General features: G+C 57.8%; 2 protein-coding genes across 5 annotated transcripts; one reads left to right on the top strand and one right to left on the bottom strand.

Annotated features, from left to right (window-relative positions):
* Positions 1 to 59: 59 nt before the first annotated feature.
* SLC4A2 (solute carrier family 4 member 2) lies at positions 60 to 15,652 on the bottom strand. Of its 4 annotated transcripts, XM_066234830.1 has the most exons (24): positions 15,475 to 15,652; positions 15,032 to 15,130; positions 13,155 to 13,268; positions 11,280 to 11,445; positions 10,892 to 11,133; positions 10,691 to 10,809; positions 9,064 to 9,299; positions 8,811 to 8,953; positions 7,690 to 7,870; positions 5,749 to 5,884; positions 5,499 to 5,664; positions 5,300 to 5,414; positions 5,026 to 5,210; positions 4,711 to 4,933; positions 4,369 to 4,584; positions 4,132 to 4,280; positions 3,830 to 4,024; positions 2,181 to 2,453; positions 1,974 to 2,063; positions 1,654 to 1,820; positions 1,122 to 1,375; positions 855 to 1,024; positions 384 to 557; positions 60 to 304 (listed from the first exon to the last, which is right to left on the bottom strand). In XM_066234830.1, exons 3-24 carry the CDS (start codon positions 13,203 to 13,205, stop codon positions 224 to 226), a joined length of 3,732 nt encoding a protein of 1,243 aa, XP_066090927.1. In that variant the 5' UTR covers positions 13,206 to 13,268; positions 15,032 to 15,130; positions 15,475 to 15,652; the 3' UTR covers positions 60 to 223. The 4 variants fall into 4 exon arrangements, with proteins under 4 accessions (XP_066090927.1, XP_066090926.1, XP_066090928.1 ...); XM_066234829.1 differs by lacking the exon at positions 15,032 to 15,130; XM_066234831.1 differs by lacking the exons at positions 15,032 to 15,130; positions 15,475 to 15,652 and adding an exon at positions 15,181 to 15,323.
* A 1,640-nt stretch (positions 15,653 to 17,292) lies between these two features.
* On the top strand, positions 17,293 to 23,389 carry CDK5 (cyclin dependent kinase 5). The gene is made up of 12 exons (XM_066234842.1): positions 17,293 to 17,652; positions 18,276 to 18,364; positions 18,457 to 18,524; positions 18,669 to 18,729; positions 18,829 to 18,885; positions 19,984 to 20,079; positions 20,186 to 20,260; positions 20,425 to 20,521; positions 20,687 to 20,757; positions 21,290 to 21,349; positions 21,458 to 21,538; positions 22,019 to 23,389. The coding sequence occupies exons 1-12, from the start codon at positions 17,616 to 17,618 to the stop codon at positions 22,103 to 22,105; spliced, it is 879 nt and encodes a 292-aa protein (XP_066090939.1). The 5' UTR covers positions 17,293 to 17,615; the 3' UTR covers positions 22,106 to 23,389.
* Positions 23,390 to 23,533: the final 144 nt, after the last annotated feature.

Here is a 23,533-nt window from a genome sequence, read left to right as displayed (position 1 = left end):
TCCTCCTATTCTCTTCCATCCATGCCCCCATCTGCCCCCCCCAGAGACAACACCAGGGATAGGTGGAGGCCAGAGCACTTTTACTGGGGGGACCAGGGAGGATAAGGGGACTTTAAATTATTCACTTAAATAAAAATGAGGAGGGAAGAAGTTGGGAGAGGACCCCCAGCCCCTGTTCCCTCTGTCCGTCTGTCCATCTGTCAGCTGTCCTTCCCGGCAGCAGCTACACAGGCATGGGCATCTCATTGTACTCATCCACGCCCTCGCGCTCATCGAACACAGGCTCGGCCTCGTTGGCATCCAGCTGTGGGGGAGGACAGAGTCAGGAGGGTACCTCAACACGGACCGCAGTGGGGGGGGCAGGAGATGGGGGGCAGCCTTACGCATTTCATCTCGCGCTCCGTGAAGATGCGGGTGAGCACCACCATACGCAGTGGCACTGTGAGGATGAGGATGAAGGGGAAGGCCAAGGAGGCCTCTGTGGACATGACGGCCCAGAGCACGGCCAGGCAGAACAGCTGCAGGGCTGTGAAGAGGTGCATACGCAGGGTCCGAACCTGGGGGCGGGCAGGGCAGGAGGGGACCGAAGGGACCGGTGAGCCTCGGCTTCTCTCCAGCCACAGGGACCTGGTCTCCGGCGGGCCATCTGGGTCTGCCACATCCAGAGAACCTAGGACCCCTTTCCCCTCCACGTGGGTGAGGACAGAAGTTCTGTCTTAGGTGGTCACCAGAGCCAGGTTTGCAAGACCGATTGGTGGCTGGCCAAAGTGGGGCGGTGGGAGGTTAGAGGGTGACCTGCACAGTCCAGGAGGGGGCAGAGGCACAGGGGTCTCGCCTTCTGAGCGGGGTCTCACCTTCTTGACATAGGTGACATCTGGGTGGTGTTTGGGTGGCATGAGCAGCAGGTGCAGCCGCTCGTAGAACTGGATGCCGTTCAGGGAGGTGACCCCCATGTACAGGAAGATCCCAAAGAGCACAGCCAGGGGGATCTGGCGGAGCAGGTCCCCGATCACCATGGAGAGGCCTGGGGAGGAGGGGGAGAAACAGCTGTTTCCCAAGGCTCCCCCGCCCCTCGTGGGCATGAGGCCCCCCAGGCCCAGCCAGAGCAAGAGACGACGTACCCACAAGCACTGCGACCAGTAGCCCCGTCACCCGTTGCTCCTTGACCTCCTGGATCTTGGGCTTGTCCCCTGGTGCCACAGCCTTGCTCATGACGGTGAGCGCATTGGCGTGAGTGACAGAGCGGACAGTGGCAGCAGCCAACCAGGGCAGGCCAAAGAGGGCACAGACGCCGCCCATGGCCACAATAAGCAGCAGGTCCAGGTGGAAGCCTGAGCCCTTCTGCAGCATGCGCTCCTTCTTGGAGATGATCAGCCTGCGCAAGATGTGCGCGCGCTGAGGTCCAGGTGGCTCAGCGGACAACAGGGTCTCTTCAGGGCTCCCAGCTTTTGGAACCCAGTGGACCCTGCTCATTCCATCCAGAGATCTGTCATGAAGCCAAGCCCACTCTGCACCGCCCTCTGCCCTCTGGGACAGCTCCTTCCCTGCCCCAGCGGGCCGGATAAACCTGTGGGCTCCCTGTGCCCACCAGGTACAGCCCGAACCCGGGCAGGTCCCCTCAGCACAGCACCCCCCTCTGTCGGCAGCACTCACGTGGTAATCTGTGTCTCCATGAAGATGAGGATGAAGACCAGGATGGCAGGCAGCAGGCTGGCCACCATCATCCACACCGGAAAGGAGCCGTCTGTCCCCAAGGGGTTGATGACCCAGCCCCGCTTTTCAGGGGCTGTCACTGAGAATCCATCAGGCACATTCAGCTTCTGCGGGGAGGGGATGTGGGGAGCCTTGGTGGGGGAGCCCTGAGCTGCACCAGGCAGGGTGAGTGCTGAGGGCAGCGCCCAGCTGCAGAGGAATACCCAGAGCCTAGAGCAGGTAGAGAGTTCTCACCTCCACGCATGCACGCTCTGCCTTACCTGGGTGTATGTGTCCTCGATGCTGTAATCCACAAGCACCATGATGAGGATGGCAATGGGCACCCCAAAGTCCCCGATCACCCGCCGCACCTGTGAGCGAGCACTGTGCTCAGACCAGAGGCCTCCGCCCTACTCCGGACCTGGCTCCTGTAAGTCACCCCGTCCTGCCCCTGGCTCCCATCTCCCTCAGGCCTCCAGCCCACACACCCGGCCAGGAAAGAACCGGCTGTTCTTGAATTTGCGCAGGAAGAAGGCGATGAAGAAGGTGCCGGCCATGAGCACCAGGGACAGCAGGGCTGTGTTGGGCTGGCCCCGGAGCCTCCCCTGCCCAGAGGGCCCGGCCGAGCTCCCATTCCCCGGCCCCAGCATGGCTCCGGCCCCAGCCCACGTGGTATTATTGCTGCCATCTGCCTCGCCGCCACCATCTGCCTTGGAGCTGTTGGAGACTGAACAGCCGTGGAGGGGATGTTCCTGGAAGATCTGGAAAGAGGACAAAGGACTTGTTCAGCAATGCCAGCAAGATGTCCAGGCTCAGCTGTACAAACTGAAGGGGATAGGCAGGGCAGCAATGGCCAGCCTGCCCTCAGGGAGCCTGTCTGGCCGATGAAGAAAATAACCCTGAGGAACAGATGTGAGCACAAGGCAACAGAGGATCAAGACAGAGGCTGCTCTAGCTCAGGAAGGCAGCTGGAACGTGTGGCTCCAGCCAGGCCTGGAAGAGCAGGATGTGGAGCACAGGCAACAGCCTGTCACCAACACGGACCTGATGTGCTGTGACTGTGTCTGTCCTCTCACACCTCTGCCTTTCTACATTTCTGGGTTGCCTGCCACTTTAAAAGCATATCACTTTTGGCCTGACCAGGCGGTGGCGCAGTGGATAGAGCGTCGGACTGGGATGCAGAGGACCCAGGTTCGAGACCCCGAGGTCGCCAACTTGAGCGTGGGCTCATCTGGTTTGAGCAAAAGTCTACCAGCTTGAACCCAAGGTCACTGGGTCCAACAAGGGGTTACTTGGTCTGCTGAAAGCCCACGGTCAAGGCACATATGAGAAAGCAATCAATGAACAACTAAGGTGTTGCAAGCGCAATGAAAAACTAATGATTGATGCTTCTCATCTCTCTCCGTTCCTGTCTGTCCCTGTCTATCCCTGTCTATCCCTCGCTCTGACTCACTCTCTGTCTCTGTAATAAATAAATAAATAAATAAATAATAAAGACTTAAAAAAATACTTAAAAAAAAAACATATCACCTTTGTTATTAAAAATGTTTGTTTTTCTTTGTATTTTTCTGAAGTGAGAAGAGGGGACAGAGAGACAGACTCTCATGCACCTGACCAGGATCCACCCGGCAAGTCCACTAGGGGGCAATGCTCCATTACAACAGAGCCATTCTAGTGCCTGAATGGAGGCCATAGAGCTGTCCTCAGCGCCTGGGCCAACTTTGCTCCAATGGAGCCCTGGCTGTGGGAGGGGAAGAGAGAGACAGAGAGGAAGGAGAGGGGGATGGGTGGAGAAGCAGACGGGCACTTCTCCTGTGTGCCCTGGCCGGAAATCGAACCCAGGACTTCCACATGCCAGGCTGATGGTCTACCACTGAGCCCATTGGCCAGGGCCTTAAAAATGTTAAGATTGATTCCAAGCCCCGGTATGTACTGGTGACTTGGCAGGGCTTGGAGGGGGGCAGAAGGGAAAACCAGCCCTGCACTCTATGGGCTCCACGGACTGTAGCCAGAGGAGCCTCAGGGCCAGCCTGACCTCACCCCAGAGAAAGAACAAGAGAGGGCAGTCCGCCCCTGGGTCCCTGCCGTCCCAAAGCCTTGCCCCACCCAGCCCAGTGCTCGGAGGGGACCTGCGCACCTTAATCAACTTGGAGAAGGTCTCATAGATGAAGATGAGGGAGATGAGGAAAGCAAAGATCTCCTGCGTGAAACGGGAGACAAAACGCACCAGGAAGCTCCCCTCCAGGGCCACCATGAGCAGGACCAGAAGCACCAGCCAGAAGCCAATCCATACACGGCCCACCAGGTACTCCAGGTTGTTGCTGCTGCAGAACTGAGGGGCGAGGGTGTGACAGGTCCAGTCAGATCCAGGGCCTGGGGCTGGACTGACTGGTTCTGATAAGAGGAGGGGCAGCCCCCAGGTCACCTGTGGACCCTCACCGAGAAGAAGGCCTCCTCAAAGACCAGCAGGGGCCCCGAGAAGCCGATCACCAACAGCGGCTGGGCGCCCAGCAGGCAGAAGACCACGCCCTGGAGAGCTGTGGACATGATCAGCTCCGACACCCCGATCAGGTTCTGTGTCTTCTCTCCTGGGATGGTAGGAACCCACTCAGGAGCTGGCGGCAGGGCCCTGTGCACTCCCCGCCCCCCAACTCCCCACCAGAAGCCTCTCCTTACCCAGCAGCCCCCCAAAGGTGATGGCAGGAGACAGGGCTGCAAAGTAGATGAAGATGACTGCGGCCAGGCACTGGGGGTTGAGCGCGTCCCGGAAGTCACTCAGGTAGTGCGGATAGCGGCGCCGCACATCGCGGATCAGCCCCCCGAAGGGCCGGCCAGTCCGCCGAAGGGGATCGTCATCCACTGTGTCCACGGCCTCTACCATCTGCAGGAGCGCTGCAGCCCAGGCCTCCATCAGGGTGCCTGCCGCAGCCACCCCCACCTCCCCACAAACACACAGACAGCCCGCCCTACCCCGGGTAGCCTAGGGCAGCCCCGGCCCACAATGGCCCTGGCCCGTACCCTTATCCTGGGCTGACTTGGGCTCCAGCCCAGCCCCCAGGGGCAGCCGGCCCTGCTCCTCCCTCTTCTTGAGCATCTGGCGCTGGAAGTGAGCTACAGAGCGCAGCAGCTCCTCGCCCTGCACCTCTGAGGGTGGCAGCACCACACTGCAGTCCAGGAAGGCGTTGATGGCGGTCAGCAGGTCCTCCCGTTCGTCAGCCAGGTAGGCCGCCTCGTGGAATTGCTGGTGAAGCAGGACCGGGTGTCAATGAGGACATAGGACACAGAACCAGGGCCAGGGCCAGGGCCAAGGCTGGGTTCTGGGGCAGCACTGACCTTGTCGGACATGAGGGTGGAGATGGAGCGGCCGATCTCGTGGTAGTCCATGTTGGCGCTGCTCGGGCCCAGCAGCAGGAAGAGAAAGCGCACGGGCACAGGGACTTCCAGGACCGCGTCCAGCTCTACTGCCTCCCGCAACCGCACGAAGGCCATGGTGGGCCGGGAAAGGAACTCCACACAGCCTGGGGGCACAGGACCGTCGTGGCAAGAGCAAGACATGGGCAGGCCAGCTCTTGGCCAGGACCCCTGCCCCCAGCCTCGCCCCACGTACCCACAAGGACCACCGTAGCCTCCGCATTCTCGGGGATCTTCTCCAGCAGCTTCAGCTCATGCTTGGACTTAGAGCGAGTGATGCCAGCCGGCGGGCCGGGAGGTGGCAGCTCGCGCTGGGGACGCAAGAGAAGAGAACTCAGCCCAGCCTATCTGAAGTGGCCAGCCTCCACCCAGGCAGGGTCCTCTTCTCCCCTCACCTCTCGCTCCACTTCCATCCTGGTCTCCGCCACACCTCCGATGAGAGGCTCAGTGACGTGGGGGTCGCTCTCAGCTCCCTGGCCATGGTGATGCCCCAGCAGGGAGCCCAGGGAGCCAGCCGAGATGTTTCGGGGGAAGGAGAATTCCTTTTCATCACTTGGGTGGCTGGTGGGACAGAAGGCAGTGAGGTCATCAGGGTAACAACGGACTGGGGACTGGAGGGCAGGGTGTAGCAGGCGGTGGCCTCACCTGTGTTTCAGTAGCAGGGCCCGTAGCACATTGGCTCTGTCCTCGGCCTTGATCTGGTCAGAGATGACCATCTGTTCCACCACCTGGTGGGCTACCCCCGGCAGGGTCTGCTGGTCCAGGTCCAAAAGTACAGCCCCTGGAAGAAGGATGACATTTGGGGGACACTCATCCCCAGAAAGGACAAAGCAGAGCTGAGGGACAGCTGGATGAGGGCACAGCAAGTACGGTTCAGGGGATGACGAGCAGGGCTCGAGACCAGGGCTCGAGACCCAAGTCCCATCTCCTCTCTGACCTGTTCCTTCCTACGCCCTCTGCCACCAGGAATGTTGTGAGGCTTGGCTGAGGCCTTGGAACCCCAGCCATCAAAGAGGCTACCCAGGCCAGAAAGCAGGCAGCCTCCACGGGGGCCTCAGGCTGCCCCCGCGAGCTGAACAGCTCTTCACTTTAGAAAGTCCCTCCTGTCAGCAAGTTGCACACTGCCTCCTGACATCCATGCTAGGCCCCAGCTGTACCCCCCCCCCCCCCCCCGCCTCCCAACGCACAACATAGCCGTCCGGAGCCTAGTCTACCCAGCAGCACTCGTCTTCTGAAGACATCCCACTCCACTGGGCTCTTCAACTCCCCCACATGCAGCAGCTGCTCACAGAACACTTTCTAGACTTCTCCCCACAAGTCAGCACTCTGAGCTGCTCTTCCATATATGTAGATGTGAACGTCCTTTCAAAAGTCGCCAGGTCGGCCTGACCTGTGGTGGCGCAGTGGGATAAAGCGTTGACCTGGAACACTGAGGTCGCCGGTTCGAAACCTTGGGCTTGCCTGGTCAAGGCACATATGGGAGTTGATGCTTCCTGCTCCTCCCCCTTCTCTCTCTCTCTCTGTCTCTCTCTCTCACTCCTCTCTCTCTAAAAAAAATCAATAAATAAAATATTTGAAAAAAAAAAAAAAAAAAAAAGTCGCCAGGTCATTCTTTTTTTCTCAAGGTCAATTTTCAAAACACAGTACGGAAGAACAAACGGAACCAAAAGGCCCTGAGCAGCCAGAACAGGGATCATAGCGTCTGGTGAGGAAGCCCCTCTGCTCCAGCCCTGCTCACTCGAGCCCACTGACTCCCAGTTCAGAAATAATTCCGACCAGCAGGGCTCTCGGTACTACTTAGAAACAGGCCTCCTGACAGCAACTGGGAGTGATTTCCCCAGTGGGAAGGGGGAAACAAGCAAAGAGCAGAAACATCAGACACCGAGCTCGAGAGGTCAGCGCCTGAGGTCACTCGGGGAGGTTTACACAGTCCTACAGGTTGGGTCATTTCTGAGGACTTTCCATTAAAATTGTCTTTAAAAACACATTAGGCCTGGCCGGTTGCCTCAGTGGTAGAGCACCGGCCTGGCATGTGGAAGTCCTGGGTTCCATTCCTGGTCAGAGCACACAGGAGAAGCGCCCATCTGCTTCTCCACCCATCCCTCTCCTTCCCCCCCCCCCCACACAGCCAAGGCTCCATTGGAGCAAAGTTGGCCTGGGCGCTGAGGATGCCCCACCACCACCGCCCCCTCTGAAACGAAGCAACGCCCCAGATGGGCCGAGCATCACCCCCTGGTGGGCATGTTGGGTGGATCCCGGTTGGGTGCATGCAGGAGTCTGTCTGCCTCCCCGCTTCTCACTTCAGAAAAATACAAAAAAACAAAACAAAACACATTAGCATCCAACACACAGCAGCTTCGGTTATTTGAAAATGTCCCTTAGAGGAGCTGCTGGGTGGTATCAGTCCTGCCCGGTGGTCACACAGTGAGAGAGGCAATTCCTCCAGGCTCTGGTGATACCAATCACTATGTTGCTGAAAACAAATGTGGGGGGCCAGTGTGGTCCTCTGGTCCTCAGAGAATTGGCTCAGGGGAAGCGTGTGTCCTAGGGACAGGACAGGCGGGGGAGGAGGGCAGGGCAGGCTACCATGAGCCAGGGTCCGGCGGAGCTCCAGCAGACTGCGGAAGGACAGGGAGGCTACATGGGGCTTCCCCCAGCGCTCAGTCTCCTCCTCCACATCTTCTTCGAATTTGATCCAGCGCGCCGTCTCCCGCCACTGGGGCTCCTGGTTTTTGTCCAGCAGCAACTCATTCAGCTCCACAAACACCTTGGGGTGAGATGGCATAGTCAGAAACACAGAGGGTCCCCAGGGGCTGCTCTCAGATGAGCAGTGTCAAGATGTGTGTGTGTGTGGGGGGGGGGGGATATGTGGCACTGGATAGGACAAAGCATAGGCATGAAGTCTGGGTGAGTCACAGTCCAATCGGGGACATTCTTTCCCTCATCTGTAAAATAGGAGTGATAGCACACACCTTGAAGGGCTGTCAGGGGGATTAAAGAAAAAGCACAAAAACCACTGACGACTCGCAGTGATTGGTGAGTAGTTGCCAAACACACAGAAGCACGCGGGCGCACAAGCACACAGTGTGTATGATTCCATTTACCTGCAAGAACTAGCACAACGGATTGAGAATAACAGAAGAGCAGTCACCTCTCTAGGCAGAGGCGTGAAGGAACCTTCTGAGTGCAGGAAATGTTCCACGTCCTGTCAGATTAGCTGGCTCTCTACCATGCAAAAAGCCACTGAGCACTCAGCCCAAGCGCCCTTTACTGTATGTCTATTAGACCTCAATAAAACAGTTTAAAAGAATAACCCACTAGAAATGACAGGGTTCAGGACCAAAGGCTCAGAGTCTAAAATGCAGGCAACATTGCTAAGTCACTGAGTGACCTTGGTCAATCAATGTCCCTGACTTATGGCTGATGCCTCCTGGGCCATCATCTTGGCAAGTTATGGGAGGATCAAATGAATCAGAGGGAACTGGATTCTGGAAAATGAAGTTCACTGCTCTGCAGACCTGTCTCTAGTCCAAAGGGTCCACTGCCAGCTGCTAGAGCCTGGCCATGACACAGATATCAACAGTGTGGAAGGTATTCATAACCACGGGTGGCACCTGTGGTGCTTGGAGAGATCACTGCTGGTCCGAGAGGCAGGGAGGGGCCATGGGGAGAGGAAGGAAGTGTGTAAATAAAGCTGAGAACCATACCTCGTGGGGCTTGTGGGGGACCCGGGGCCGGGCCCGAGGTGTAGGGCCAGGTTCGCGTCCTTCCCGGCCACTCTGCTGGGACCCTTTGGCATTCTTCCGTACCAAGTGCCGCCGAACGCCAGGAACATCCTCAAACCGATGACCTGGGACAGGAGTGGGGGGGGGGGGTTGAAAGGCAGGGCAAGATCAGGCTCCCCCTCTCTCTTAACCCTGTTCCCAGGAGCACCAGGCTTGGCCTCGAAGCAGCACCTACTCTTCATGAGGTCTAGATCTGCCGTGGCCAGTGTCTGGGCCTCGCTCTCGTCTGTGGGGACCCGGGGCAGCAGTGCCTGCTCAGCCCCGGTCATGCTTCCAATGCGCCTTCTCTCCTGCAGGTTGTAGCTGCGATGCCCAGGCTGGGCTTTGGTCAGGGGGCGCCCAGAGGCACCACCATCGCCACCTCCTACTGTGCCGCTGGCCACTGCCACTGCCACCACCTCTTCCATGGCTCTGGAGAGAGAGAGAGAGAGAGCAGCCCCTTCTCTCAGTCAGGACCCAGGCAGGAGGACCCCACCCTCTGCGTGCCTTGCTCTAGGGAGTACAGGTGTGAAAGACAGGATTCTGGAAGCAGACTGCGGTGGCATTTAAAAATTGGGCCCTTCCCTCTATGGGCTGCACCCAGAATGATCACTTCAGCCCCCTGGGAAAAAACCCTTTGTAGCAAAACCGAGCAGAGGCAACTCCTGTGGTGTGGAAAAGTGGAAGTCTGGAGCCAAAACAGTGTGGACCCCTCCTCCCTCCCCAGACATACCCCTAACTACCGATTCAAGATCAAAAGGCTCCCGGAGTCCCACACCTCTGACCAAATGGAGTCAAGTACGTGAAAATGAGCCTTAAGATAGCCCTCCATAGTCAAGAGGAAGATCAAACTCCTTCTCCCACAGATTCCAACCTCTGCTGCTGTCCTCCGGACCAGGCATCCCCTTTCCCTCTACCATGGCCAGTGTGTCCTGGTATCTACCATCTCCCACTGGGTCAAGCCCATGACCAGAATCCCACCACCACCAGGCTTTCTCTGCCTACGCCTACCACCGGTGCCCTTGCTTCTGCTCCCACTCTTGCCCACAGTCTAACCCACTTCTGCAATGCCAGGCTTTCTCTGAAGCTCTCCCTCCTCCTACTAGCCGTCTGGCCACCCACAGGCCTGTGCCCACGGTGCCGACCCAGCTGGGGACCCAGCAGCACCCACATGGCCTGTCTGCCTGGTGAGGCTGTACACGTCCCAAAGGGGCACCGTGCCCTTCACTGCCCTGCAGCCCTTCACACTGCCTGGCACCCAGAAAACAAAGGTCCGTGAGAGTAGTGACCTTGAGAGCTACTTCAAAGTGATTTCCTCCAGGCAGCCTTCTCTGGCTACCCCCGCCCCCAACACCAATCACCAGCTGGTGCTGACACCATGCCCGAACCAGGCCATTTGGCATAGTAATTTGTTCTGATGCCATCTCCCGATGACAACTAAAGCAGACGGGCAGTTCCTCAAGTGCAAGCAGGAGGTCTCCTATTCCTCTCACACCCTTAGGCCTTCAAAGGGTGCCTGGAGGTCACGATGGCGGGGGGGGGGGGAGCTTAGACTGCACATCTGTTTCGTGCCAGGCTAACCCATTCCAAAACCTTGACTCACACCAGCCTTTAATCCCTACAACCACCTTGTGAGAAAGGTTCTATTATTCTCGGTTTACAGATAGGGTAATGGGCTCAGAGAGGTGACTTGCCCCAAATTGCTAGTGAAGCACAGGACCGGGATTGGAAGCCCAGTCTGATGACCCTGAGGCTCCACTTCTTTTCCTACGTCACCTCACTGCCAACAACAGCAGGGGAGGCCTCTGTCTGGGGACGCTTACCCAGTCTGGGCCCCTCTGGTGGCCTGTGGAGCCGCCTCCAGGTGGGGTAGTGGTGGAGGGGGAGAGGGACTGGTCCTTTCTGTCCTCCGATCAGTGCCTTCGTCCTCCTGGAGAAAGAACTGGAAAAGAGAACCCATGTAGGCTGATGGGGCCAGGCCAGGGACACCACTGATGGCTCCCAGGGAACCTGATCCCACGCACCTGCACGGAAGAGGGTGTGGTGGCAGGGGACGCTTGGGTGAGTGCCCGGGCACCCTCAGCCTCACTGGCCTCATCCTCATCTTCCTCTCCCTCCTCGATGGTAGGGGTCTCCCCGGTGGGAGAGGCTCCAGGGCGCCTTCGAGGCTTCCTTCCTGGGCCCTGGGGTGTCTTGCGACGGCGAGTGTCCGGAGGCAAGTGGGTGGACAATGGGTGGTGGATGTGGTGGGAGGACTGGCGGTGGTCTGCGGGGAAAAGGGAACCTGACCCCTTCACTCCTGGCAGGCCAGGCCCCAGCCCAGGCCCCTCCCACTAGGACCCCAGCTAGCTGTTCTTTGCTGGGCAGTCAAGCCAGATGGCCCCTGTCCCCTCCTCAGGGTCTCCTCCTCACATTCAAAGTCTTCCTCCCCATAGCTTCGGCCTGGCTCTTCCCCTCCTCGGGACCCTGCTTCCTGAAGGATCTCCTCAAACCGCTCCACGCCCAGGGTGCGGTGAAGTTCATCTTCCTCCTGCTCAGGGAACCCAGGCGTGATGGGGCCCAAGCTCTCTGGCTCTGGCTGTGAGGAAGAAGGGGTAGAGAGGACACGGGCTCATCAGAAGCTCACCCCAGAGTTCCACCCTACCCAGTGCTAGAGATCTAGTACTGCCAGAAGCCTGTCCCCTCCAATACTGGGGGCTCAGATCCCCTGCCTGCCCCCCAGCGGCCTGTCCCCTAGGTCCAGGTTATCTGGACTCTGGCTATACCCATCCAGACAGCCAGAGCAGGTGGAACTTTGTCTGCTCTGGCAGTCTCAAAAGAAACCCTGTGTGTCCAACCTCTCCACAGGGTTTGTGATCTGGGCAGTTCACAGGGCTGATGGTGAACACACTGCCTCTGGCTGGAGGCAATTTAAAAGTAACTTCTGGAGGCTCTCAAGCTCGCTGACCTGGACTGGGCTCTGACTCAAACTGAAGCCCAGCCGCTGAGCAGGAACGGGACTTCACCTCCTCAGGGGCTGAGCCCCCCACTCACCCCTGCCGCAACCCCTGGGGTCCCTTCAAGGCTCCCTGGCCCCGCCCCTCACCCCACCCGCACTCCCTCCCACCTGAGTCATCCTGCAGGCTCGGAGCAGCGGGATTGCGGTGGCCAGCGCTCTGGAGAGCTCAGCCTAGCTAACAGCCCGCTGCCCAGCCGGGCGGCCTTGGTCCAGCCCTCGCACCCACCCCCTGCCGGTCTCAGCTCCAAATGCGCCAAATATTTGCTCAAGAGCTTCTGGACCTGAAGGGCATCAAGATCTCAAAGGGCGGGGTATGGAGTGCTCTCTGTGGAAGTGCTAGAGCGGCTAGAGCAAGGAAGAGCACGGAAGGACAAGGGGAGGGGGTTAGGAAGGGGGCGGATCTTGAGGAGATTCTGAGGTGGGATCGGGAGCGGCCTGGGCGGCAGGGATGCTGGGGGCGGCAGGGATGCTGGATACAAGGAGAGGGAAAGGACAGGGGGCTGCGTCTCTCCAGCCCATTTCCACAGCTCCAGCCCGGCAACCTCCAATTGCTTGGGCCCTCCCCCACCAGAATCAGCACGTGGGCAGCGTCAATAGGCAGGGGAAAGCGAGAGATCTAGAAAGCAAGGGGCGCTAGCCAGGGTGGGGGGAAGTAGAGAACCCTCGCACCTGAGGGCGCAGGAGGAAGTCCATGGCTTGCAGGGGTGAACTTGGGAAGGAGGGGGAGGGGACCGGCCTGCGTCCCTTCTCAGTCACGTGACCGCTGGGCCAAAGTGACCAATAACGGGCTGATTATGGCACTCAAGGTTAATCATTAGACTTCCCAGGAAAATCGGGATGGGGGGGCAAATGGGGCTGGGACCACGTGGGGGCTAAGAGGGGTGGGCCTGGGTGGCACTTGGGGGCGGGGCGGGGGCGGTCACTGCTAGTGAGCTCCGCCCAGAAGCACAGAGGCGGCCAGGTGGGGAGGTGCATCGCCAGGTTAGAGACCCAGGGCCCCAACGTTCCTCTCTCACTTAGGCTACCATCCAACTCTTCCGGAAAGAGCCTGAAGTCCATCCCTTCCCAGGGCTAGAAGCCGATTGTCCACCGCCCCACTAATATCCATCTCAGACCTCTAGCGCCAGGCAAGGCCAGGGTAGGCATGGCAGTGCCCCTTGGGAATCCGTCACAGGTTCCCCTCACTCCCGAGCCTTACACACACACACACAGACACATGAATCCTCAACCTGCACACCTGTGGCTTGAGGAGGGATGGTGGGGTGGCCCACTTCGCCAGCAATACTCACAGTTCGGAAAGAATCTGCGCCCGAGGCGGGGCGCCGGGGGGCGCTGCTCATGGCCAAACCTTAGCCCTTTTCACTGTCGCTGAGGCTTTCAGGGCAACAAGGTGGCGGCATAACCTGGGGGGGGGGGAGGAGCAATCACTGCGTGAGAGCAGGCCCAGGCAGGTGGGGGCGCCCAGCCCAGAGGAGGACAGAATGCAGAGCTTCCCGCGGCTGGCCAGGAGTCTCCCAGCTGCGCTGGATCCTCCCAGGCCAGAAAGGGCCTCAGAGTGGACCTCAGAGGCAGCGAGAGCGAAGAGGAGAGTTATTTATAGGAAGAAAGGAGAACAAAGAGAAAAACAGGTGAGGACTAGAGCCACAAAGGGCCAAGAGACTAAGGAGTGAGGAGTAGAAAGCCAAAGGTAGGAGAGGCTGAAAAAAAAAAGGGGAGGTGGGAGAAAGAGGAAGGAGTCAAGGCCCAGACCTGCAGAAGGGATGGGTGTGATGTGTGTGTGTGTGTGGGGGGGGGGATGAGATAGAGGAGGGAGGGAGAGCACAGACTGAGCCAGAAGCAGAAAGAGCAGTGGCATGCGGAGGTGGGCTGAGTCCAGGGAAGGGTGTGCTGGGGAAGGTGAGATACCCCACGGAGCAGGGACTTGGAGAGGAAGGAAGGGAAAAGAAAGAACTCTGGAGAGAATTCAAAAGGGCAAGGAAGGGGTTCCGAGGAGACGGCCAAGGCGGGGAGGGGGAGCATAACTTGACCCCATCCCTGGATGCAAGCCAGGCACGGAGGGATGCAGGCCCCTTGGGGGAGGGGCAGGAGCCCAACTCTACTCACTCTGTGGGAGGGAGGGAGAGTAGTGGGCACAGGCCAGGCAGAGCTTTATACTGGGGGAGGGGCACGTGACGAACTTGGAGGAGAGTGGGCACAGAAACCCTGAGGTTCTGCCTTGAGAGGCAGTCACGATCCCCCCCCCTTCCCTCAGGCCAGGAAAGTCTGAGTGGCCCGGCTGCCACTCTCCTGACTGTGACTGTAGGAGTGTCTGGAGGGGGAGCGGAGTTGTGGTTAGGGAACCTAACCAATGCAAAAGGGGGTACCCATTGATGGGGGGGAGTGCAGGGAGGAACCCAAAGTTCTCTGAAGCTAAATGTACTGAAACTCCCAGTGTGTTGTTGGGGGGCTCAGGGTTGCCCAACTTAGGGCTACCATAGGGGCAGTCAGGCCAATGGAGGGTCAAACAATATATAGGTCTAGTGGATCCGTCCAGGATGAGGAGGCTGAAGCAACACGTCATGGCAAGCACTGCCACTCAGCTGATGGCTCTCTTCACCTCCCCTGAGAGGTCTTCAACTAGGGAAGGCTGGTGTGAGGGAAAGGGTGGGACCCTGGGCTGGGAAGCCTGTGGAGTGTCCCAAGCACCTGCAGGTGCCCCACTCTTACCTCCAGGCTGTGCCCGCAATGTGCTCCTCCATCCTCCCTCCTCCCTTCAACACCCCCCGCCCCTCCCCCACCGTCCTAGAACACAAAGCAGCTTCTGTCCAGAGCATCAGTGCCGATAATCCGGGGTGGGGACACATTCCGGGGACCAGCCCCGACCAGCCCGGAGGATTAGCACTTTTCCCCCTGCACAAGGGATTAGCACCCCAGACCCCCACTTGGGCATTAACCAAATGAATTCGCACATTCCACAGCTCTTCGAGGTGGGGTTGGCTGAGGTGGGGAAGCGGAAGAAGGATAAAGTGGACCCAGCATTTCAGGCAGGACCGATCCCCCACATACACCCAGCACGGAGCTCCTCATCCAGACAAGCCAGCCCCCCAGGCGTCAGGTCCACTTTTCGGGGCTCGTCTTTCCCATCCCCACCCAGCTACTCCCACTTCTGCCTGACCCCTGTCCTTACCTGGCCCGGACCCCACCCCCGTTCTCCGCTCTTCCTCCCACCCCGGAGGCTGGGGACGAAGGCTCCAGGCTCCCCCCAGGCAGGGCGCCCTGCAAAGGCCTGAAGGATAGAGGAAGGGTTGCAAGGGAGCGGCGGCGTTTGGAGCCCACCTAGGAGCTGGGGGGCCGGCGGTGCCTCCCTGTGACCACCCCCTCCTGGTGGCAGGGGGCGCGGCCAACTCGCCTCCGGGCACTCAAGCAAATGGCCCCAGTATCCCGCTTCCGACCAGCACTCCCCTCGCCTCCGCATCTTTTCTCTCAGCCCTCGCTTCCCCGCGCCCCAGTCTCCGCCCTTTCCTCCACTTCCACTCCCTCCCGGCTCCAAGTCCCGAGTTCCCCCCCTCCTTCCCCTCCCTTCCTCCCTCCGCGGCCCGGGCCCTCCCCCACGGCCACCTCTACGCTCACCCGCTTGCTCTGGACTTCGTGCCCCAGGAGTCTAGGGGGTCTCTCCCCCTTCTCCGGCGCCTTCGCGCGCTCCTGACGACTGCCCCGTGCCCACCTCGGGGCGCGTCCCCGCCGCTCCCAACTTCTCCCAACTCAACTTTCCCCCTCGCCGCGGGCTGGCCAGCCCCCTGCGTGCGCGCCCCCCCGGCGCACCGTGCGCGGCCCCGGTGCGAGGGGGAGGCGGGAGCAGGGGCTCAGGCCCACGAGCGGAAGCGCGCGTCCAGGCACCGTCAGGCACAGGATCCCCGCGTCCGCGAAGCGGCCTCCGCTCTCACGCGAGGCCACCACCCCAGGCTTCCCCTCACGGGACTCGGGGGCCCCAGGAACGCTGTCTCTTGGCCCCATTTAGGCACCTCTGAGCGGAAAGGAGCCCGCCTCACGCTGGGGATCCCAGGCGGGAAAACGGAGGCACACCGATGATTAGGGACGGAGGATTTTGAAATATAAGTATATCGGGATCAAGATTCTCTCGCGCCTGCCGCCCCCACCCCCTCCAGTCATCCCCAGTGCCTCTAGGAAAGCCCATGTTCTTGCCTGAGGAATAGGGCGAGGCGGGGCAGGGGCGAGAGGGGTGTTAACTAGCCTGAGGTTGGGATGCCCATTACCTCGAGTTGACCTCTTATTTCCAAATGTGGGGGGGGGGGGACGACAGTTGCCTTGGAGAGATTCCCTGCAGTGGCCTCCCTCCTTGACCCTAACTCATAGTCATCACCTGTCATTTAAAAGTCTGTATACTTTTGGTTTTCTCCACCAAAGTATAAATTCTTCCAGAAAAGGAAGATACTTTCCGCTTCTTTTCTATCGTCTGTCACTGAGGGAAGGAAGCACAGAATCGTGAATGCAGAAACCGTTCAGATATAAACGAAGTAATTAACGAATGTTTAGCACCAACTCTGGCGCCTGCGGTGAGTGCTGTTTGGGACAGTTTTCCTCCAGTTCACAGCCCTCAGAAATGCAATCATGAGACAATTAGAGAGCAGCGCAATAAAATCTATAATCTGCTTAGGGATGAGGTCAAGGCTGCTACAAGTGTAGCCATCTGTCTGTGCCTCTGTTGAGGGCGGTAACCAACCTGCCAGACCTCGGCCACACCCTACCTGACTCTAGTACGGTCGGACTCCGGAGACTGGCATGGGGGTGGACGGTGGGGGGAAACGGCTCTCAGTGCGCCAACTAGTTTGTCAGTGAAGCAAGCGATTGGAGTCGGTGGGCTCCAAGGCGATAAACGGGTCCAGAGAAAAGAATGGTCTCTGGTGTACGTTAAAGGCAGTCTCAGCCCCAGCCGGGTAGTTCACTTGGTTAGAGCATTGTCTTGTGCCAAGATTGCCGGTTTGATTCCCAGTCAGGACACATACAAGCCATTGACCAATAAATGCATAAATAAGTGGAACAATAAATTGATGTTTCTCTCTCTTCCTCTTTTTAAAATCAGTAAATAAAAAATCAGTTTCAAATGGAGCACACACCTGCCTCTCTGCCCAGTCTTATGGTCAGTTGGTCCCGGTAAAGTCATTACCAGAAATACAGGGCTCGGAGTTATTGCCCAATCACCAGATGCCCTGGGGAGAAGGGGAAATCCGTGCTGAGACTGTCACGAGGTCGTTGGGACCCCAATTGCAACAATCCGATCCGAGCCAGGCCACCTAGCCCCAGAATGTAGACCCCAATCTCAGGGAGAGCCCCACCCCTATTCCTGCTGCATTCCGGACCGCATAGTCAGGAAAGGCCTTCTTCAAAAGGAGATAGTGGTCACAGAAATAAGAGCGGGGCACACTGGGAGCCCCAGCGCTACGCCGGGGCGCCGGGAAAGCGGACACGTGATGCTTCCTGGGACTTGAAGTCCAAGTTTTGCCTCCGCGGTGGAACAGGAGTCGGGGATGCCAGTGCTGCAGAGAGCCTGAGAGCAGCCTGCTGGGGGTTGTAGTCTTCTTGTTGTCTAGGGCCTCGGTCATTACTGGGTAACCTGGCCGTCTTTGGACTACAAGCTCCAGAAGCTCATGCGCAGGTAAGAGGGCGGGGCAGGGCTGGGGTTCCGCCTCCTCTGCATCGCCGGGGCCGAGTATTAGAATCGAGGGCCCGCAAGAGTCCCCACAGCTGCCGTGATGCAGAAATACGAGAAACTGGAGAAGATTGGGGAAGGTAATGGGACCACGAGATGTTCTTGCAAGATCTTCTTCTGCATGCCTTGCATCTCTGGCTCCTCTACCATCTGCAATGCCCACAGACTCCGACCTCAGCACTGGCTGCAGCCTGGCCCTGGGCTCAACACTCAGTGCAGACACCAATCCTCCCATTAGCATTTCCCGCAGACGCCCCCTCCCAAACTTAGCTCTCTGTGTAGGCCTGACCTCCGGACCTCAGCACTTCCTGCATTTCCTACTCCCTAGCCTGAGCACACTTGCAAAAACCCCACCCATCCCCCCGGTCTTGGTTCTGGCAGCAGACCTCCAACCTCAACATTCCTGCCAGTCCTCATTCCTCTCCCAGACCCCTGCACGCTATTTCAGGCCTCTCTCCAAGCATGGCCTTCGTGATAGACGTCGGACTTTGCAGCTGCAGCCTGTCCCTTCTGCAGGCCCCTTCTCTGCCACGTTTCCACTCACAAAGCTCCGCCACACCAGGCCTTCACCTTGCTTCTCTTTCTTTACTCCTCCAGGCATCAGAAATAACACACTCCCATGATGCATCTCCTACCTGGAGGGACTTTTGGAGTGGGGAAGAGTGCCCCATCCTTCCCCTAACCTCTGACCTTCTGCCTCTAGGCACCTATGGAACAGTGTTCAAGGCCAAAAACCGGGAGACTCATGAGATTGTGGCTCTGAAACGGGTGAGGCTGGATGATGATGATGAGGTAGGACACTGGGCTGGGGTGATGGTTGAGGGCTAGGCTGGGAGGAGGGCGGGGATGTGAACATTGCCCACCTGGCCTCCTCCCCTGTGTAGGGAGTGCCTAGTTCTGCCCTTCGGGAGATCTGCCTACTCAAAGAGCTGAAGCACAAGAACATCGTCAGGTGTGTGAACTGGCAGGGTCCTCCTTGCCTGGGTGACCAGGTGGAGGAGGTTGGGGGCTTCAGGGCTAGGCTGGGCCGGGCTGATAGTGGGAGGTGAGGAGCACACCTGTGGACCTGCCTGGCTAAGCCCTCCTTCCTTCCTAGGCTTCATGACGTCCTGCACAGTGACAAGAAGCTGACTTTGGTTTTTGAATTCTGTGACCAGGTGAAAGGGGGGCTTGAGGGATAGTAGCCTTGGGAGGGTACAGGGGCCCAGCCTGAGGTTAAACTCTGTCCCATTTTCCTGCCCCCTACTCCTCTTTAGGACCTTAAGAAATATTTTGACAGCTGCAATGGTGACCTAGATCCTGAGATTGTGAAGGTGAGGAGACTGGTGTTCTGGGGACTCTTTGAGGCCAGGATTGGAGCATATATTCAGTATACCTCCTCTTTGGGCACCCAAGTTCTGGCCTTAAACAGGGCACTCTGGGTGTCAGGGACTGAGAGAACCCTGTTTCTGCTCTCTGGGAGCATTTCCCCATGATCTCTTTGACCCAAAAGTAATACTCTGGTCTCAATGATACGATTTACACTCCAGAGATGAAAAAAAAAATGCAGTCCAAAGAGCTACGTTAGTAACTCAGCAAATACTTCCTGGATGCTTTATTGTGCATCAGGCCCTGTTCTAGACCCAAGACCAAGTGCCTTGTCCCAGGTGCCAAGGGAAACAAGTGCTAAATACTAATAAAGAGTAACATATGTCTATGTTGACAGTTACGATGTGTGTTCAAGTGAGGCCAGGTAGAGGAGAGGTCAGTGTGAGCAGGGAGGTAGGAAGGCCCACTAGGCTGTAAGTTCCAGAAAGGTGTGGACCTGGGTCCCCCTTCACTGTTTATTTCTTCTTCTTTTTCTTCTTTTTTTTTTAATTCAGTGAGAGGAGGGGAGGCAGAGAGACAGACTCGAGCATGCACCCTGACCGGGATCCACCAAGCAAGCCCGCTAGGGGGCAATGCTCTGCCCATCTGGGGCATTGCTCCATTGCTCAGCAACTGAGCTCTTCTTAGCACCTGAGGTAGAAGCCATGGAGCCATCCTCAGCGCCCAGGGCCAACTCGCTCCAATCAAGCCATGGCTGAAGGAGGGGGGAAGAGAGAGAGAGAAGGAGAAGAAAGAGGGGGAGGGGTAGAGAAGCAGATGGGCACTTCTCCTGTGTGCCCTGACTGGGAATTGAACCTGGGACATCTACACACTGGGCCGAGGCTCTACCACTGAGCCAACCGGCCAGGGCCACTGTTTACTTCTAATACTTAGCATGATACAAAGTAAGTCCTTGATAATAAATGAATGATGTGTCTGAGCCTGGTGCTGGAGGACAGGTGGGTTTGAAGCACAGCTGAGGATAAAGAGGGGAGGGTGAACTATTGCTGGGCACAGCTTCCCATCCAGAGGGTCTGACACCCTCTTCCCTGCCCCTCCCCCAGTCATTCCTCTTCCAGTTGCTAAAGGGCCTGGGATTTTGTCACAGCCGCAACGTGCTTCACAGGGACCTGAAGCCCCAGAATCTGCTCATAAACAGGGTACTTCTCGGGGAGAAGGTGGGAGATGGGGACGCAGAAGCCAGGCTGGAAGGTGGGAGTGTGGAGTTGGCCATGACACTGCCCCTCCCTTCTCGCTCTCCCTCAGAATGGGGAGCTGAAGTTGGCTGACTTTGGCTTGGCTCGAGCCTTTGGGATTCCTGTTCGCTGTTACTCAGCTGAGGTGAGTTGGTGGGGCGCAAGGTGTTGGGGTGAGGGCAGGCATCCCCAGGGAGCATCTATCACCTCCTACTCCAGGACCCAAAATGTTACTTTCTCCTCTCTGAGCCTTCTCCTCCCAGCCCTCTAAGGGGGAGGAGGGTGTCCCTTGGGTGGGGTCTCTTCCAGGTGGTCACGCTGTGGTACCGCCCACCGGATGTCCTCTTTGGGGCCAAGCTGTACTCCACATCCATTGACATGTGGTCAGCCGGCTGCATCTTTGCAGGTGACATGCTGGGGGGTCTGCGAGAGGCACTCTTCCATTTGAGCTGACAGATAGGGTTTGGAGGGTCCCCTCTGAGGCAGGGAGCAGGGCCCTTAGGGATGGGGTATCGCAGGAATGAGGGGTTCTTCGTGTGTTAGCTCCTCTCACCCCTCACCTTTCTCCCAGAGCTGGCCAATGCAGGGCGGCCCCTCTTCCCTGGCAATGATGTAGACGACCAGTTGAAGAGGATCTTCCGATATCCTTCCATTTCCCTTCCCCGCAAGCCATCTGGACAGGGAGTAAGGAAGCGCAGAGCTCAGAGCACAGGGAGCCAGGGTGGCAATGGGCCGTGCCAGTCCGGGAGTGGCAGAGAGCCTATGGAGGGCAGTGGATGGTGGGCACCGCTTGTTGTCCCAGTGCAGCTGCGTGCAGCCAGTGACACATAGATAAGGAGGGATCCCCAGGGGAAGAAGCCAAGAGGACACTCCTCCAGCTGCAAGGTGACTCTGTGGGATCGGCGGGAGGATCTGTGGGAGTCAAGGAAGGCTGGCTGGTCCCCATGAGCGCAGGCGCCAGGGTTCAGGTCACAGGTTTATGTGTGTAACTGCTACTATGGTCCATACACAGGTGGGACTAAAGATGAGAATCCCACGTGCAGGGGCTGCTCCTGTCGTGAGCTGGGGGACACAGTGAGGAGGGCAAGGGTGGGTGTGAGGGATCCTTCCTGGGAGAAGAAGAGCACCTCACCCTGCCCCTTGGCACTAAGTGATCCTTGACCCCCTGGACACACTGCTGGGGACACCAACCGAGGAGCAGTGGCCTGCCATGACCAAGCTGCCAGACTATAAGGTATGGTGGGCACGGGGGGTCATGATTCATCAGTGGTCCCTCTTATGTTTTGGCCCTAGCAGCCTCCCTGCCCCTCACCACTGGTCTGACTCTCCCTGCCCCCCACAGCCCTACCCGATGTATCCGGCCACAACGTCCCTGGTGAACGTCGTACCCAAGCTCAATGCCACAGGCAGGGACCTGCTGCAGGTGACCAAGGGCCGGGGTGCTAGAGCATGGTCGGGACATTTGTCTAAAGCAGGGGTAGTCAACCTTTTTATACCTACCTCCCACTTTTGTATCTCTGTTAGTAGTAAAATTTTCTAACCGCCCACCGGTTCCATAGTACTGGTGATTTATAAAGTAGGGAAGTAACTTTATTTTATAAAATTTATAAAGCAGGTTTATAGCAAGTTAAAGTATATAATAATAATTACTTACCAAGTACTTTATGTCGGGTTTTCGCTAAGTTTGGCAGAATAAATCTTTATAAAACAACTTACTATAGTTAAATCTATCTTTTTATTTATACCTTGGTTGCTCCGCTACCGCTCACCATGAAAGCTGAACGCCCACTAGTGGGTGGTAGGGACCAGGTTGACTACCACTGGTCTAGAGTGACTGGGGGGGCGTGGGACTCTGGACAGAGAGCTGTGCCTGACCCCGCACCCCTCCCTTCCACGCCTCTAGAACTTCCTGAAGTGCAACCCCGTCCAGCGCATCTCGGCGGAGGAGGCCCTGCAGCACCCCTACTTCTCAGATTTCTGCCCCCCCTAGGCTCCCGGTGCCCAGCCGCCAGGCTGGGGCCTGGTCTGTCTCAGCCCCCTCCCAGGAGGGGAGGAAAAGCAAGGATGCACGGTGTGCTGAGCCCCATCTGTGCAGGGCCTGCCAGGGCGAAGGTGCCCCCGCCCAGATCCTGTCTCCCTTCACAGACTTTATTTAATTTCATAAATTGGCTCCTTTCCCACACTCTGGCTGATATGGTGGTGGGTGGCTCTGAGAGGGGTGGGCTTGGTCGGGGGCATCTCTGCTCCACTTCACTGCCCTATGCAACCCTGCTTCCAGCAGGAAGACGCCTCAGCTGTCCCATCCTAAGTGGCCTGAGGCTAGGGGCTGGAGGCTGTGACCCTCACCCCTTATGGCTGGGCTCAGGCAGTGCTGGGCCCACATGTGTGCTTATGTCCTTGTGTCCTCCTTGCCCTGCCCAGGAGGGCCTGAGACAGTCCTGAGGGATTAGCAGCCAGGGTCTGAAAGCTTCCACCAGAACAGGAGCAAAGGGCCAGCTGTTTCCTTGTCGTTGTCCATGTCCCTTGGGTACCTGCCCTGTTCCTTCCCCTCTAGCCTTCAGGAAAGAACCCAAAATGGGTGTAGATCAGGAACACCTCTCCCTGCTCCCTTATTTGTTAGTTTTTTGTTTGTTTTACTTTTTAAAAAATGTATTGGTTTTATAGAGAGAGAATAAGGGAGGGTGAGAGATGGAAAGAAACATTGGTTTGTTTCCCACTTATATATGCATTCATTGTTTGATTCTTGTATGTGCCCTAACCGGGGATCAAACCCTCAACATATCAGGACAATGCTCTAACTGAGCTTGGCCAGGGCTTATTTGTCAGTTTTTAAAAATATTTGGATTGCGGAGAAATAGAACAGGGGAAATGCGCTGTGGCTGGGGCCTGGGTGTGTCCTCACAGCCAGAAGTGGGAAAGGAGGGCCCCCACACCATCTCAGGCTGGGGCCTCTCCTGTTTGGAGGAGGTTGGGGGAGCAGGAGCTGTTCCCATGGTGATAGAGCATGCTTGAACTTGGTCCCAAATGTGAGAAAAATAGTCATGATCTAAGGCAAGAAAACAGCTTGTGTTCTTGGAACTGGGAAACTCCCTGTCTTCTCTCTGCCTGCTCCCCACGTCTTGCCAGGCTCTGGGTCAGAGCCTTCTTCCAGCTGTTCCCTTCTAATCCCCAAAATGGGACTGCCCTGCCACTGAGTCCTCTGCTGGCACACCTGGCTTTGGGCTCCATTCTCTGAGATGTCAGACTGATAAACTCATCCTTACTGAGGTGCAAATGACTGACGCCCTCTTATTACTCTTCGGTCCCAGAGAGACCTCTGGAGGTTAGTTGGTAAGCCACCCACACTTCAGACACCATGTCCTCTAGGTGATGGCTGACAGAGGTCTTCTTGTGCCTGAGTAGGGCTGATTTGGGCCTG

This window comes from Saccopteryx bilineata, chromosome 6 (genome assembly GCF_036850765.1).
Source record: "Saccopteryx bilineata isolate mSacBil1 chromosome 6, mSacBil1_pri_phased_curated, whole genome shotgun sequence".
NCBI classification, from domain to species: Eukaryota; Metazoa; Chordata; class Mammalia; order Chiroptera; family Emballonuridae; genus Saccopteryx; species Saccopteryx bilineata.
This window is presented reverse-complemented; position numbering and strand designations above follow the sequence as displayed.